Source organism: Lynx canadensis, chromosome B1, assembly GCF_007474595.2.
Source record: "Lynx canadensis isolate LIC74 chromosome B1, mLynCan4.pri.v2, whole genome shotgun sequence".
NCBI lineage: Eukaryota > Metazoa > Chordata > Mammalia > Carnivora > Felidae > Lynx > Lynx canadensis.
In genome coordinates, this window is record NC_044306.2 from 117,938,994 (window position 1) to 117,956,982 (window position 17,989).

The 17,989-nt window shown below is 33.4% G+C and overlaps 1 protein-coding gene across 2 annotated transcripts in view; it reads right to left on the reverse strand.

Annotated features, from left to right (window-relative positions):
- The window catches only part of TET2 (tet methylcytosine dioxygenase 2), a 136,829-nt gene that overhangs the window by 15,892 nt on the left and 102,948 nt on the right, over window positions 1-17,989 (reverse strand). For both annotated transcript variants that reach the window (XM_030313329.1, XM_030313330.1), the window contains exons 7-8: window positions 4,157-4,307; window positions 1,499-1,588 (exon numbers count right to left, since the gene is read on the reverse strand). In XM_030313329.1, the coding sequence (XP_030169189.1) occupies window positions 1,499-1,588; window positions 4,157-4,307 (241 nt within the window). The remainder of the gene's footprint in view (window positions 1-1,498; window positions 1,589-4,156; window positions 4,308-17,989) is intronic.

Here is a 17,989-nt window from a genome sequence, read left to right on the forward strand (position 1 = left end):
ATACCTGCATCACCTCCAGCTTTCCTCCATTTATCAGTCTCTCTCTTTCCCTTAAATCTTTAACCTCCCTTACTCTATTGTGCCTACTCCCAGCATTTACTTCACTGCTTTCTAATCCTCCACTCCTAAAATGTCAGTGTACTCCAGAATCCCATCAGAATCCCTTTATAATCTCCACTCTGAAAACATGCATTCACTCCTTGTGAATTCGACTACTTCTTGCATTTTGGTGACTCCCAAATCTACATAATTAGCCTGGATTTTTCTCAGGATTTTCCATCGAATTATACTAAAGGATGTCAAACATAGTATGCCCAAAATGAAATTTATCATTTCACCTGTTTGTCCCCAAACCTACTTTTCCTCACTGATTCCAAATACTAGTTAATAGAACAACCTGTCCAAGCCAGAGATTTGGTGGCTCCTCAAATTCTCTCTTCTGCTCATCCTCAAATCCAATTGGTAAGTTCTACAAGTTCTACCTCAAATTTCACATACTTACTTCCTTTATTCTTTCACTACTGCCATTTCTTTAATGTAGGACCTTAACATCTCTTGTCCAGTGACTGCACTAGCTTACTCCTCCAATTTAATCTTACACTAACCTAAGTTGTATTTCACTTAATTTGGCTTGTTCGGTGACTGTTTTAAATTAAATCACTTCACACTCTCCTGTCCCCAACACACACTTAAAACGCCCCAATGGTAGCCTTCTTACATACAGGATAAAGTTCAAAGTTCAAAGATCTTTATATGGTCTCCAAGGCCATTTGTGACCTTACATCTCTTCTTTCAGGGAGAACTTTTTTGTTCCTTCAGAAATGAGCATACCTCTATCCCAGCTGTTAATGTATTATTCTGTAACAGTTATTTTACATATCTCTGCCTTAAAGGTTCCTTAAAGGAAGGAATTCCTTAAAGGCAAAAACCTACAATACTCATCTTTACATCCACAGTGACTAAATACAGTATCTAGTTTATAACAGGTTTCCATTTAATGCTTCTGTTGTTGATGTCATAATAACAGGGAAGACTTTACAGTTTTTTTTTTCCCTCCTTCATGAGCATTTCTGAACAAATGACCTAGCTTTCCAAACTGGTATAGCCTAGACCACACTCATAAAATAGGAAACAAGTGTTTCAGCTTGGTTCATGGAGCCAAGGCCAAATAAAATGGAGATAATCTAGCAAAATCAGACATATCTGGACACATGTATGTACACTTACAAAGTAGTACACTCATAATATGTATAGACCTTCTGTGAAAAGTTAATAGGTGGTTAGAACCTATGGTTTGGGTCACATAATTTTAATTAATCACCAAAGTCTACTTACAGAAGAGATACAAGATTAGTGGATACAACAGCTTGTTAGATTCACAATCTTTACACGTTAAAAGACCAACAATAAGCTCTTTTTGATGATATTTCTTTGAAAGTATGTAGGTCATCAATAATAAATTGTTCTAATCATTGTCCATAATTATTTATAAACTTACCTGATTATTATATGCATCAGGTGCAAGTTTCTTGTATGTTGGTGCCATAAGAGTAGACAGGTTTTGTAAATGAGACTCCAGTTTCTCTTCCTGTTTAAAATGAATAATTCTACATATTAAATTCTAAATCCTTTTTATATGTGAGAGAGGCTATCAGTAAAAAATTTCCCCCTATATCTTAGATCCAAATGACAATATATAGTATCTTTCTTATTAAATAACTAAGGTTTCCTAACATGACTGTCTTTTTTTACATATTTAAATTCAAATTAGTTAACTTACAGTGTAGTATTGGTTTCAGGAGCAGAACCCAGTGATTCGTCGCTTACATATAATACCCAGTGCTCATCCCAACAAGTGCCCTCCCTAATGCCCATCAGCCCTCCCCCACCAACCTCCCCTCCGGCAATCCTCAGTTTGTTCTCTGTCTTTAAGTGTCTCTTATGGTTTGCCTCCCTCACTGTTTTAATCTTATTTTTCTTTCCCTTCCCCTATGTTCATCTGTTTTGTCTCTTAAATTCCACAAAATTTCCAAGCAAAAAGTATACACCATATATCATCTATTTTTGCATGTGTTTCCAAGCAAAAAGTATAAACCATCTAATTTTGTATGTGTTATTAGAATATCTAGCTCTTTGGTATTTTTATGATGTTAATTTTATACTTTGTATGTAGATACTCAGCATTTTATAAATATAAGCCTATGCCAGTAATAGGATAGGAGTATGAAGCCATAGAGTCTTAAAGAGGTCACATTCTCTACTCCTCCAATTAGCTGCCAAGGAAGATGAACTATTGGAAAGATTTGTTTGGCTCTCTTTATATTTTTAAGTGCTTATATTAAAAAGTTCAAAATTTGAAAAGATCTTTCCATTGAACAAAAAATTACTAGATGCTTCAAATATGGATAAAACTCTCAGAAGTAGATTGTGGTATATTTGAAGAACTTTGTAAGGTTTACTTGAAAGGAGGAATGTTCAGTTGCTCCTCCTCCCTACAAAGAACAGATTTTCCAGGTAATATGCTTATAAAATGGGAGGCGATGATACTCAGTTATTCCATTCATCCTTAGAGGTTCTCATTTCATAGTGATATTTCTCTAAGAATGTTGATGTAACTACCTGGCAGAGATATACTAATTTGTATTTTAGAAGGTGAGGAGGTTTCTAAGCCAGGCTCTCCTACCGCCCTGAGGGAGGATGTTCCTATCCATCCCCAGGATTTGCTTTATATTAAATATGGTGAAAGTGATAAACTTTTATAAAATATTGGTTAAAAACAAAAGCTCTCCAGTGTGGGAAATTAAAGTGGCTGACGACATGTAGCCCATTTAATAAAGTTTATTGAAAATATAATCCTGTGGGGGTGCTTGGGTGGCTTAGTCAATTAAGCTTTCGACTTCAGCTCAGGTCATGACTTCACAGTGTGAGTTTGAGCCCCACATCTGGCTCCTTGCTGGCCGTGCAGAGCCTGCATGGCATTCGCTCTCTCTCTCCCTCCCCCACTTGTGTGCACGCTCTCTCTCAAAATAAATAAACTTTATATATACATACACACACACACACGTTTATATATATAATATATATAAAATCCTGTGAAGAAAATTACATCATGATTTCAAGAATTTTTGCACTTTATTAAATTTCCACTTACTATTATAGTCACAAATAATAAAGCAACAAAGTTTTCATTTAGAGGGACATATCAATACTATAGTATGCATAGTATAACTATATATTTCAATTGCATTTAATCTTTGTAAGATAATTGTAAGGTTCAGAGAGTCAGTAAAAATTTGGTCATATCTAAATGTAAACATACTGAAGTTTCTGGATTATTCAATGAGCAAACTCTAGAAGCTACCCAAAAGTTATATTTGAGACCCATGTGTAAGTTATATTGGAGAAACATATAAATTCTTTAAAAAATTTTTTGTTAATGTTTGTTAATTTTTGAGAGAGAGACACAGAATGTGAGCAGGGGAGGGGCAGAGAGAGGGAGACACAGAATCCGAAACAGGCTCCAGGCTCCGATCTGTCAGCACAGAGCACAATGCGGCGTTTGAAGTCACGAACCGTGAGATCATGACCTGAACTGAAGTCGGATGCTTAACCGACTGAGCCATCTAGGTACCCCAAGAGAAATATATAATTTCAATTACATTTATATTAAAATATAAATATTTTTTAGTTTCTTGAGTGCATTCATTATGATAACTTTAAGCTATCAAATCTCAGGGTATGAAAATGTGATTAGAAATGATCTTTACTGAACGTGGCAGTGATGAATATGACTTTTTAAATTCAGGTTTGAAAGATGAAAGTTGTAACAATGAAATGTTAACATTTAGTTTTAATACCAAAGTGACAGTTATTTAAAACTCTAGAATTAACATGAAAGATAAGTATAGAAGACCATAGGTATTAAGAGTTTATTTTGCTCAAATTTTACTACTTTGGTATCACATGGTTGTTATTATGCTAACTTTATCAAATATTATAATGTGTATCTACAATTTAGCGTAAATTTTGATTTACCTCAGAGGTGAAATCCTCTATGTTAATGAGAATTTAACTGAGTATGTCATACTGTTCACTTCATCTGTACTCATCAATTCTCCATGAAAAATACAGATTATATATCAGGAAGTACACAAACCTCTTTTGGGTCATCCCCAAGCAGCTTAAATTTTCTTGGGATCTTGCTTCTGGCAAACTTACATCCATTGTAGTACATACTCCACGAACAACCAAAAGAAAATGAGGCACCACAGGTCTCGGGGTCCAGCCCTTGACAGGCACAGGTTCTCCTGAGGGATCAAAGGACCAAGTTCATAGCTATCAATAACATTTATGTAGGCTACCAATCTTGTATTCTGGATGTCTGCATGCAAAAATGAATAAAAATTAGTTTTAAAAGAAGTTTAACTCTATTAATTAAGCCTGCCATAACCACATCAGAAAATAACTATTTTAATTGATTTTGAAACACAATTTAAATGACTCTTTATTTTAACATATCACACAGAAAATTACACATAATTTTACAGCTTGCAAATGCTCACAAATAAAACATACTCAAGTAAGTAGCACCCAAAGTAAGAAACAAACATATACTGGCACTCCACAATCTCCTAATATGCCCAGTAAGCTGTAATAATAATTTCTATCAGAAGAGATTAGTTGTGCCAATTTCATTCTGTATACAGTGTACTGTATATATATATGGGGATGTATATGTATGTGCAGTTTTGCATATTTTTATACTATAGTATGTGTATGTATGTATATGTATATATACACACACACACACACACATTTTTGCTTACTCATGTATATACTATATAGCATATTTTTATTTTTATTTATAGAAAATACCATGCTTATTTTTATTTATAAATGTAGTATAAAAATGGGTAAAACTCTATATATACACAGGTACACACATACACACAATTAGATAGTATAAGCTTATTTGTGTCTTGTTATTTTTGTTCAACATTATGTTTGGGATATCCATATCATTGCATATAGTTGTACTTTTTCATGTGTTTATTCATGGAGTGCAATTTTCCATTGTATAAATATTTCACAAATTAACCATTCTACCATTGATAGGCATTTGAATACTTTCCAGTTTTTGGCTAAAATACAGTATTATGACTTTAGAGCCTAAGCCAGATATATCCTAAGAAACATAAGCAGACAAATTCAGCAAAGAAACCAAAAACAAAAAACCAAAGAAATAAAAAATGATGAAACAACCTACTAGGAAAACTAGTATTCTATTATGATTATTGTTATTAGTATTTATTATTCAATTATTTTTTCCAGATTTTTTGAGGTATAATTGACAAATAGTTAAGATATTGAAAGTGTACAAAGTGATTTGATGTATGTGTGCATTGTGAAAGGATTTGCCCACTGAGTAGTTAATATATCTATTACCTCACATATTTAACTCCCCTTTTTTTGGTAAAGAACAATTAAGTTATATTCTTTTAGCAAATTCCAATTATACAATACAGTATTATCAACTATAGTCCCCATGCTACACATTAGATCCTTAGACCTGATTCATTTTATAACTGAAAGACTGTACCCTTTTATCAACCTTTCCCTATTTCCCCTGTCCCCACAACCACTTTTCTACTCTGTTTCAGAGTTCTACTTTTTGGTTTGTTTCTTTTTGATTCCACACAGAAGTAACATCATGTAGTATTTGTCTTTCTCTGCTTGGCTTATTTCACTTAGCATAATGTCTTCCAGATTTATCCATCTTGTTACAAATGACAAGATTCCCTCCTTTTTTAAGACTGAATAATACCTTTCTCCTTCCCTCCCCTCCCTTCTCCTCTCCCCTCCCCCTCCTTCCCTCCTTTCGTGCCCCTCTCCTTCCCTTCTTTTCTTTCCCCTCTCCCTCTTTCTCCATACCAGATCATCTTTATCCACTCACCCATTGGTGGACTCTTAGGTTGTCTCTACACATTTTTTAGTGCAGATAATGCTGCAATGAACACTGAAGTGCACAAACTCTTTGAGATAATGATTTCATTTCCTTTGGATATATACTCAGAAGGGAGGTTGCTGGGTCATAATAGAAGTGGTAGTTCTATTGTTAATTTTTTGAAGAATCTCCATACTGTTTTCCATAGTGTACCAGTTTATGCTCTCACTAACAGTATACAAGGATTCCTTTTCTCCACATTCTTGCTAGCATTCTTATCTTTTTGGTAATAAACATCCCAGCAGGTGTCAGTTGATACCTTATAGTTTTTATTTGTATCTCCCCAATGATTAGTGATGTTGAGCACATTTTCATGTACCTGTTTGCCATTTGTACGCATTCTCGGTAAAAATGTCTATTCAGGTCCTTTGCCCAATTTAATTGGTTTGCTTTTTTGCTATTGAGTTGTATAGGTTCTTTGCATACTTGGATATTAACCTCTTTCTGGGTGTCTGGTTTGAAAACATTTTCTCCCATTCCATAAACTGCTTCTTCATTTTGTTGATGGTTTCCTCTACTGTTCAGCTTTTTGGTTTGCTGTAGTAACTCTTACTTTGCTTTTGTTGCCTTTGCTGTTGTTAAATGCAAAAAACCACTGTCAAGATCAATTCCAAGAAGTTTACCCCTATGTTTTTTTTTTTCCCTGGGAGTTTTACAGTTTCAGGTCTTCTGTTCAAAACTTTAATCCATTTTGAGTTGATTTTTGTGTACAGTGTAGGAGAGGTCCAGTTTCATTCTTCTGGGTGTGATATCCACTTTCCCCAATAGCGCTTATTGAAGAATGATCCTTCTCCCATTGTATAGTCTTGGTTTCATTAAAAAAATTAACTGACCATATTTTCATACATGTATTTGTTGGCTTTGAATTCAGTTCCATTGATTAAAGTGTTTGTTTTGATGCCAGTACCATACTGTTTAATTAATATAGCTCTGCAATATAGTTTGAAATCAGAAAGTATAATGGCTCCAGCTTTGTTTTTCATTCTCAAGACTGCTTTGACCGTTTGGGATCATTTGTGATTCCCTATAAATTTAGGATTCATTTTTCAATTACCATGAAAAATGCCATTGGAATTTTGATAGAGAATACATTGATTCCACAGATTGTTTTGGGTACTATGGGCATTTTAACAATATTGATTCTTCCAATCCATGAACATAGGCTATCTTTCCATTTATTTGTCTTTTTTGATTTCTTTCATCAATCTTTTGGGGTTTTCAGTACACAGATTTTCATCTCCTTGCTTAAATTTATTCCTAGGTGTTTTATTCTTTTTGATGCTTGTGTAAATGTGATTGTTTCCTTAATTTCTCTTTCTGTTAGTTCGTTGTTAGTATATAGAAACATAACTGATTTTTGTATATTGATGTATGCTACAACTTTACTGAATTTGTTTATTAGTTCTAACAGTTTTTTTGATGAGGTCTTTAGAATTTTCTATCTGTAATATCATGTCCTCTACATATAGTGATACTTTTACTTCATCCTTTATTTGGATGCCTTTTATTTTCTTGCCAGATTGTTCTGGCTAGTATTTCAAATAATTTATTGAATGAAAGTGGTGACAGTAGGCATTTTTTCGTCTTATTCCTGATCTTAGAGTAAAGCCTTTCAGCTTTTCATCACTGAGTATAATGTTAACTGTGGTTTCCTCATATGTGGTCTTTATTATGTTGAGGTACTTTCCTTCTATACTCAGTTTTTATTATGAAAGGATGTTGAACTTTGTTAAACATGTTTTCTGTGCTTCTTGAGATGATTATACAATTTTTATCCTTAATTTTTTAATGTGGAATTGATTGGGTATGTTGAACCATTCTTGCATTTCTGGAGTAAATCCCACTTGATTATGGTATATGATCCTTTTAATGTACTATTGGACTTGGTTTGCTAATATTCTGTTGAGAGTTTTTGCATTTAACTTTTCGTCAGGGATACTGGCAGATAATTTTCTGTTTTTGTAGTGTCCCTGTCTGGTTTTGGTATCAGTGTAATGTTGGCCTTGTAAAGTGAGTTTGTAAATAATTCCTTTTCTTCAACTTTCTGAAAGAGTTTGAGGACTGTGAATTCATCTTCAAATGTTTGGTAGAATTCACCATTGAGGCCATCTGATCCTGGACTTTTCTTTGTTGTGAGGTTTCTGATTACTGACTCAATATCCTTACTAGTAATTGGTCTGTTCAGATTTTCTTTTTCTTCATGATTCAGTTTTGGTAAGTTGTATGTGTTTAGGAAGTTAGCCATTTCCTCTAGGTTGTCCAACCTGTGGGTGTACAATTGTTCATAGTGTTCAGTTATAATCTTTTGTATTTGTGTGGTATCACCTGAAATGTCTTCTCTTTCATTTATAATTGTATTTCTTTGAGTCCTCCTTTTTCTTCATAAGTGTAAAGGTTTATTATTTTGTTTATATTTTCAAAAAAGTAGCTCTTAGTTTCATTCATCTTTTCCATTGTCTTTTTAGTCTCTATTTCATTTATTTCCACTCTGACGCTTATTATTTCCTTCCTTCTGCTAACTTTGGGCTTAGTTTGTTCTTTATTAGTTTCCTTGAAGTGTAAAGTTAGGTCGTTTGAGATTAAAAAAATTTTTTTTTAAATGCTTATATGTGTGTGTGTGTGTGTGTGTGTGTGTGAGAGAGAGAGAGAGAGAGAGAGAGAGAGAGAGAGATCGATCGTGAGTGGGGGAGGGGTAGAAAGAGACAGAAACAGAGTCCAAAGCAGGCTCCGGGCTCTGAGATGTCAGTACAGAGCCCAATGCAGGGCTCAAACCCATGAACTGTGAGATCATGACCGGACCTGAAGTCGTATACTCAAACAACTGAGCCGCCCAGGCGCCCCTGAGATCTTTCTTTTTTAACGCTGATATTTATTACTATGAAGTTTCCTCTTAAAACTGCTTTTTCTGCAGTCCTAAATTTTAGTGTATTTGTTTCAAGACATTTTTTTAGCTGTTATTTCTTTAATAAGCTTTCTACTCCTCTCTATTTTGTCTCAAGGACGCTTTTATATTGGTCCTCTTATGGTGTCTCATAAATTCCTTAAGCTATCTTCACTCTTTTGCATTCTTTTTGCTTGATGTAGTCTACTCCTGAACCCATCTAGTGAATTTTTCAGTTTAGTTATGTATTCTTCAGCTCTGTGACTTATGTTTGCTACTTTAAAATATTTTCTCTTTGTTAAAATTCTTGTTTTGTTTATGCAATTCTGTACTGACTTCAGTGAAAATCACAGTCTTAGTAGTATTTCGAAATTATTTATGTATACTGTGACATAAGGAAGTCATTCTTTTTTTTTTTTTAATTTTTTTTTTTTTTTTCAACATTTATTTATTTTTGGGACAGAGAGAGACAGAGCATGAACGGGGGAGGGGCAGAGAGAGAGGGAGACACAGAATCGGAAGCAAGCTCCAGGCTCCGAGCCATCAGCCCAGAGCCCGACGCGGGGCTCGAACTCACGGACCGCGAGATCGTGACCTGGCTGAAGTCGGACGCTTAGCCGACTGCGCCACCCAGGCGCCCCAAGGAAGTCATTCTTAATGTCAATAAAAGAATTTCAGGGTAAGAGAAGTGTAAAAGATAAGTAGATATCCTGTAATATTAATTACAAACAGGAAATAACAATATAAATTCATGATTTGAGTTTAAAAGCTCAAAATCACTCTTTCTAAAAAATAATTACTATGTCTGCCCACTGAAAATGCCTAAAATTAACAATATCTCGGTGACAATGAACATATCTGGGCAAAAATTATGACCTCTATCATTTCTCATCAAAATGAAATAGGTTAAAACCCCAAGTTAATAATGATACTAAAAAGAAAGAACAGACTAACTGATCATTTTGGGTGATTACTAAGACACCAAATCCCCATTCTCAAATTTCACAACTAAAGATATATACCATGCATTTATCTGTTATTTATTCACAATCTATATTTAATGGCAATCAAACAGTTGATAAGAAAAAAGTTCTTTAAAGATTTCTGGCTAATAAATGCAGAAGGAATGTTGTAATTAGAAATTATCATTTTAGAGATGTCAGCAAAAATGGCAGAATAAGGATCTCTGAAATTTCCCTCCTCCATAACAGCATTGAAAATATTAACAAATACTGTCAGAATTAACTTTTCAGAAACCTGCAAATTAACTAAGACTTGAAGCATTCCAGGGAGTTGATTCAAGAAAAGCAATGAAATTTCAGTAAGAAGAAGCTTTGTGGTTTTTAGTTTGCCCTATTCTCATTGTTCCCAGAACTCTATGACAACCTTCAAAACAACTCACATTTATAGTAAAAATCAGCAGTCTGGCAACCACTGGAAGGGGCAGAACTAGGTTAGCTATCCTCTAGTGCTCCATCGTCAGAAAAGTGTCATTATTTTACCTATTTGGTAGTTCTCTACAAGACACTAATAGCAAGGCTGTCTTCATTTTACCTTAGAGTTCACCTAGTATGTACAGCCTTTTCCCCAGGAGGTGTTTGTAACTGTTAACCACTGTGACTGCCTGAGGTGGTGGATAACAGTTGGCATTAAAAAAAAAAAAAAAAAAAAAAAAAAAAAAAAAAAAAGGCTAATTCAAAAGCTTAAAGTTAAAATACTGGAAATAAGATATCCATAGGAGGCTTGCAAAAGCCAACATGTTCCTGGTAAGCCAGAAAGCCATATGCATACTGTATGTTCACTCACAAAAGACATCAACTCTAAACTGACTAAACTTGAAGCTCTGCACAAGCAGGGAATAAAGGGGTAAGGCAGAGTTGTAAATTGCCTGGCTAACTGTTAAAGGCATGCTCCAAAACACATACAGAACTCCCGTGGTAAAGACTGGAAGACTTACTGGTTTTAGGTAACTAAGGATCTCTGTCTAATCATTAGGTGACCACTAAGCTAACCAAGCAGAGATGTCCACAGCTGCTCATGAGGAAATAATATAGATTTTACTGTAATAGTTCAGAAAAGTCACTAAACTAACAACAATAACAAAGCCTGGGTAGGGCAGAGAATCTAATTTCCTAAATTACCACATTATATTATTTGAAACGTCCAGTTTGTAACAATTATAAAACGTACAAAGAAACAAAGTGTGGTCAATACAGAGGAAGAAGGCAGTTAATAGAAATTGTCAATGAGGAAGTTCAGATGTAAGACTACTAAACAAAGACTATGAGTTATTATTTTAAGTATGTTCAAAAAAACTGAAGGAAACCATGCTTAACAAATTAAAAGTAGGGGTGCCTGGGTGGTTCAGGTCGTTAAGTGTCTGACTCTTGATTTAGGCTTGGATCATGATCTCATGGTTTGTCGGTTGGAACCCTGAACCTCACCCCTCTCTCTGACCATCCCCCACTCTTTCTCTCTCTGCCCCCCTCTTTCAAATAAATAAACTTTAAAAAAGTAACTAAATGTAGGAAAACAATGTTTTATCAAGTAGATGAGATAAAACGAAATAGAAACTATAATAATAAAATGGGAATTCTGGAATTGGAAAGTAAAATAACTGAAATTAGAAGGTCCATTAGAATGGTTCAACAGTAGACTTGAGTAAGAGAGAGAAAAAGCAGTGGGGAAAGAAGCTGAAAATAGGTCAGTTGAGATTATCCAGTCCAAGAAACAGAAAAAAGAATGAAGAAAAAATAGCAGAACCTCTGAGACCTATGGGGATACTATCAAGCATACCAACATATTCATAATGAACATCTACAAAGTAGATGAGGGAGAGTAAGAGAGTATGAAGTAGGAAAACTATTTGAAGAAATAATAGCCCAAACTCCCCAAATTTGATGAAGATTAACCTACACATTCAAGAAGCTCAGCTAATTCCAAGTAGCATGAAAATTGTGCCACACCTAGAATAATTATAAAACTGTTGAAAGCCAAAGGTAAAGAATCTTGAAAGCAGCAAGAAAACTCATCATATACAAGAGATTTTCAATAAGATTAACAGCTGATGATGCATAAGACATATAGAGGCTAGAGGCGCTGGGATGACATATTTAAATGTTGCAAGAAAAAGACCATCAACTAAGAAATTCTATATATATCAAAACTATGCTTTAAAAGTGAATAATAAACTAAGGTATTCCATGAAAATACTAGAGTGTTTATTGCTATTAGCCCTACTCTACAAGAAATTTTAAATGGAGTCCTTCAGTCTGACAGGAAAGAACACTAGACAGTAATTGAATCCACATGAAAATACAAAGAACACCAGTAAAAGTAAATACATAGGAAAATAGAAACAACCTTATATACGTATGGTTTTTTAACTCTTTTTTCTATATGATGTAAAGGCAACCATATAAAGCAGTAATTATAAATCTGTGTTAATGTATATACAATGCATAAAATTGTATGACAATAACAGCACAAAGGAAAAGGGGTGATTGGAGCTGTATAGGAACAAAGTTTCTGTATATCAGTGTAATTAAATTGGTATTACTCTAAATTATATTGTTATAAGATGTTAACTAAAATCCCCAAGACAACTACTAAATATGTAACTCCAAAAAATATAATAAAAGTGACAAGGGAGTTAAAATGTTCCACTAGAAATATCCATTAAACACAAAATAAGGCAGTGATGGAAGAAGAGTTAAACAAAAGACATACAGAAACTGATAATAAATTGGCAAACAATAAATCCTACTTCAACAGTAATTACATTTACTGTATATGGTTTAAATAATATAATTAAAAGGCAAAGACTGGAAAAATGGATTGAGAATTTCAACTATCTGCCATCTATGAGACTTGGTTTAAGGGTACAAATAGGCTGAAAATAAATGGATAGAAAAAATCATGTAAACAGTGATTAAAAGAGAACTGGAGTAGCTATACTAATAACAAAGTAGGATTTCAGACAATATTATTACCAGAAACAAGTACATTTTATAATAATAAAAGGGTCAGTTCATAAAGATGTAACAACTATAAACACACATGAGGGGCGCCTGGGTGGCGCAGTCGGTTGAGCGTCCGACTTCAGCCAGGTCACGATCTCGCGGTCCGTGAGTTCGAGCCCCGCGTCGGGCTCTGGGCTGATGGCTCAGAGCCTGGAGCCTGTTTCCAATTCTGTGTCTCCCTCTCTCTCTGCCCCTCCCCCGTTCATGCTCTGTCTCTCTCTGTCCCAAAAATAAATAAACGTTGAAAAAAAAAAAAAACACACATGAACCTAAAAATAGGGTACCAAAATAAATACAGTAAAAAATGACAGAATGAAAGGGAAAAAGATATATCTACTGTTGAAAGTGGAGTACTGAATAATAACAACTAGACAAAACTGAGGAACAAAAACACTAAGTCAACTAAGTTAACTAGTATCTAGAGAACACTTCACCAAACAGCAGAATACATATTCTTCTCAAATGTGCATGGAACATTCTCTAGGACAGACTATATGGCAGATCATAAAGCAAGGCTACCTAAATTTAAATGATTAAAATCATGCAAAGTGTATTCTTTATCAATGGAGTGAAATTATGAATGGAGAAGCAGCAAAGGTGGGTAATTAATCAATATGTATGTATGACACACTCCTAAATAATCAGTGAGTTAACTAAAAAAATCATAAGGGAAGTTAGAAAATACCCTGCAATAAATGAAAATAAAAAGTTAAACTTTATGGGATACATCTAAAGCAGAAGTAGAGGGAAATTTATAGCTTTACATACCTGTATTTAAAAAGTTCTGAAATCAATAAACTAATATTCTACCTTAAAAATCCAGAAAAAGAGCGAAGTAAACACAATGCAAATGGCATGAAGGAAATACTAAAGACTAGAGTGGAAATCAATGAAATAAAAAATAGAGACATAGAAATAAAAATGAAATAAAAAATAGAAATAGATAAAATCAAAGAAATCAAAAGTTTTTTGGAAGGATCAACAAAACTGAGAAAACTACACAGACTAAATAAGAAAAGTAAGAGAAAATCCAAGCTACAAAATTAGGCATTAAAAACAGGACACTACTACTGGCCTTATAAATTATAAGGGAATACTATAAAAATGATAGATCAACAAAGTAGATAACCCAGGTGAAATAGACATATTCTTAGACACAAACTACTGAAACTGACTCAAACAGAAAGAGAGAATATAAATATAACTACAACCAATATAAAGACTGATTTAATAACAATAATAAACCTGCCAACAAAGATAAGCCCAGAACTACATGACTTTGCTGGTGAATTCCACCAAACACTTAAGGAATTAGCTCCAATCCTTTACAAATTCTTCCAAAAAATAGAAGAGGGAACACTTTTCAATGCATTCTATGAATCCAGTATTAACCTGATACCAAAAACAAAGACATCACAAGAATGTAATATACTAATATCATTCATTAATATAAAGGTAAGAATCCTAACAAAATACAGCAAACATATTTTAACAACATGAAAGATTTATACATTATAGTCATTTGTGATTTATCTCAGGAATGCAATGTTGGGCCAATGTACAAAAAATTAAAGCAATATAACACATGATCATCTTAGTAGATGCAGAAAAAGTCCAATATCTTTTCATAATAAAAATAACTAGAATAGAAAAAAAAATCCTCTACCTGATAAAGAGCTTCCACAAAACCTACAGCTAGCATAATACTTAATGGTGAAAAATTGAAAGTTTTTCCCCTAAAATCAGGAACAAGACAAAAATGTTTGCTCTTGTCAATTCCATTCAATATCTACTGCAGGTTCTAGCCAGGAAAATTTAGGCAAGAAAAAGAAATAAAGGTACTTAGATTGGAAAGGAAGAAATTAAACTATCTGTATGTGTAGATGAAATAATCTTGTATGTAGTAAATCCTAAGGAATCTATCAAAAAAGTTAGCACTAATAAATTAGTTTCGTAAGTCTGCAGAATACAAGATGAATACATAAAAACTTAATTGTTGCACGAAGACTTAATGAAAATGAAGAGCTAAATGAAAAAGAGATAAGCAATATGCCTGATAAAAAAAAATCAAAATAATGGTCATAGATACTGGACTTGAAAGAAAGGTGAATGAACTCAGAACTTCAACAAAGAGAAAGAATGTATAAAAATAACCAGTGTTAGCTGAAGTATTCAGTATCTGAAATGAAAAATGTCCTGGAGGGAATCCACAGGTCAGAGGATGCAGAAGAATGGATCAGTTATCTGGAATATAGGAGATGGAAAGCAACCAAGCTGAACAGCAAGAAGGAAAAATAATTTAAAAAATGAGAATAACCTGAGACTCTGCAACATCATCAAGCAAAATAACATTCACATTATAGGGATCCCAGAAGGATATGAGGGAGAGAAGGGGGCAGAAAACATATTTGAAAAAAATAAGAGCTGTAAACTTCCCTAATTTAGGGAAGGAAACAATTGTATCTACAAAAATTAGTCAAAGGACAAATAAAAATATGTAAAATATAACACTGTATACACAAAATATGGAAGGAGCACAAAGGTTTCATGCTTTTATGTGTTCAAATTTAAGTGCAATTAACTCAATACACACAGCTATACACACAAGATGTTCTATATGAACCCAATGGTAACCACAAATGAAAAACTTATAATAGGTACACAAAATAAAGTAAAAGGAATCCAAGCATAACATCAAAGCAAGTCATCAAACCACAAGAGAAGAAAACCAGAGAAGAAAAAAGGAATAGAGACCTACAAAAAATACCAGAAACCATTAACAAAATAGCATTAAATACATACCTATCAACAATTACTTGGAATGTAAATGAACTAAATGCTCCATTCAAAAGATATGAGATGACTGGCTGAAAAACAAGACCCATCCATATACTGTCTACAAGAAAAGAACTTAAACCTAAACACTCACATAAACTGAAAGTGAAAGGATGGAAAAAGATACTCCATGCAAACAGGAAAGAAAAAAAATGCAGTAGCAATATTTATATTAGACAAAATAGATTTTAAAACGAAGACAGTAGTAAGAGACCAGGGACAACATAATGTTAAAGGCATCAATCCAATAAGAGGATGTAACAGTTATAAATATCTATGCACCCAACATAAGAGCACCAAAACATGAAAAGCAAATATTAAACAGACATAAAGGGAGAAACGGACAGTAATACAACACTAGTAATACCCCACTTACATAAATGGATAGATCATCCAGACAGAATATCAACAAGGAAACATGGCTTTGAATGACACATTAGATCAGATGAACCTAACAGATATATACAGAACATTCCATCTAAAAACAACAGAATAAACATTTTTTTTCAAGTGCACATGGAACATTTTCCAGGATAAATCACATTAGGCCAGAAAACAAATATAAATAAATTTAAGATGATTAAAATCATATTAAGCATCTTTTGACAACAATGATATGAAACAGGAAATCAATTGCAAGAAAAAAACTGGAAAAAAACCCACAAACCTCACAAACATGTGGAAGCTAAACAACATGCTACTAAACAACTAATGCGTTAACAAGAAACTCAAAGAGGAAATAAAAAAAATACGTGGAGATAAATGAAAACTAAAACACAACAGTCCAACATCTTTGGGACACAGACAAACCAGTTCATAGAGTGAAGTTTATAATATTACAAGCCTACCTCAGGAAATAAAAATTTCAAACAATCTAACCTTACACCTAAAGGAATTAGAAAAAGAAAAAATCCCAAAGCTAGTAGAAGGAAGAAATAATGAAGATTAGAGCTGAAATGAATGAAATAGAGACTAAAAAATAACAATAAGATCAATGAAACAACTGATTCTTTGAAAAGTAAACAAAATTGACAAATCATTAGCTAGACTCATCAACAAAAGGAGGACTCAAAAACAGAAATGAAGGAGGAGAAATAACTGACATCACAGAAATACAAAAAATTATGAGAGTATTATAAAAATTATATGCTAATGAATTAGAAAACCTAGAAGAAATGGATAAATTCCTAGTAATATATAATCTTCCACAACCAACTCAGGAAGAAATGGAAAATATGAACAAATCAATGACTAGTGACAAACTGAATCAGTAATAAAACACCCAAAAAATTCTAGGACCAGGTGGCTTCATAGATGAATTCCAGCAAACATTTAAAGAAGAGTTAATACTTATTCTTCTCAAACTATTCCAAAAAATAAGAGGCAGGAAAGCTTCCAAATTCATTCTATGAGGCCTGCATTATCCTAATATTAAAAACAAAGACACCATAATAAAAGAAAACCTAATGAACACAGATGTAAAACTTCTCAACAAAATATTAGCAAACTGAATTTAACAATATATTAAAAGGTTTATTCAGCATGATCAAGGGGGATTTATTCCAGGGATGTAAGGGTGGTTCAATATTCACAAATCAATCAATGTGATACATCACATTAACAAGAAGGATAAAAACCATATGATCTCTCAATACATGCTGAAAAAGAATTTGACAAATACAACATCTATTCAAGATAAAAACTCAAGTGAGTTTAATGGGAATACACCTCAACATAATAAAGGCCATATATAACAAATCCACAGCTAACATTATACTCAATGGGGGAAAACTGAGAGTTTTCCCTCTCAGATCAGGAACAAGACAAAGAAGTCCACTCTCACCTCTTTTATTCAACATAGTACTGGATATCCTAGCTGCAGCAATCAGACAAGGAAAAATAGAAATAAAAAAAAAAAAACCCATCCAAATTGTAAGGAAGAAGTGAAATGATCACTTTTTCCAAGTAACATGATACTATACAGAGAAAACCCAAAAGAATCTACCAAAAAACAAACAAATAATAAGGTTATAGGATACAAAATTAATATACAGAAATGTGTTTTGTTTGTATACATTAATAACAAAGTAGCAGAAAGAGAAATTAAGAAAAACGGTCCCCTTTACAATTGTCCCAACAAGAATAAAACACCTAGGAATATATTTAACCAAAGAGGTGAAAGACTTATACTTCGAAAATTATAAGACATTAATGAAAAAAACTGACCACAATACAAAGAAATGGAAA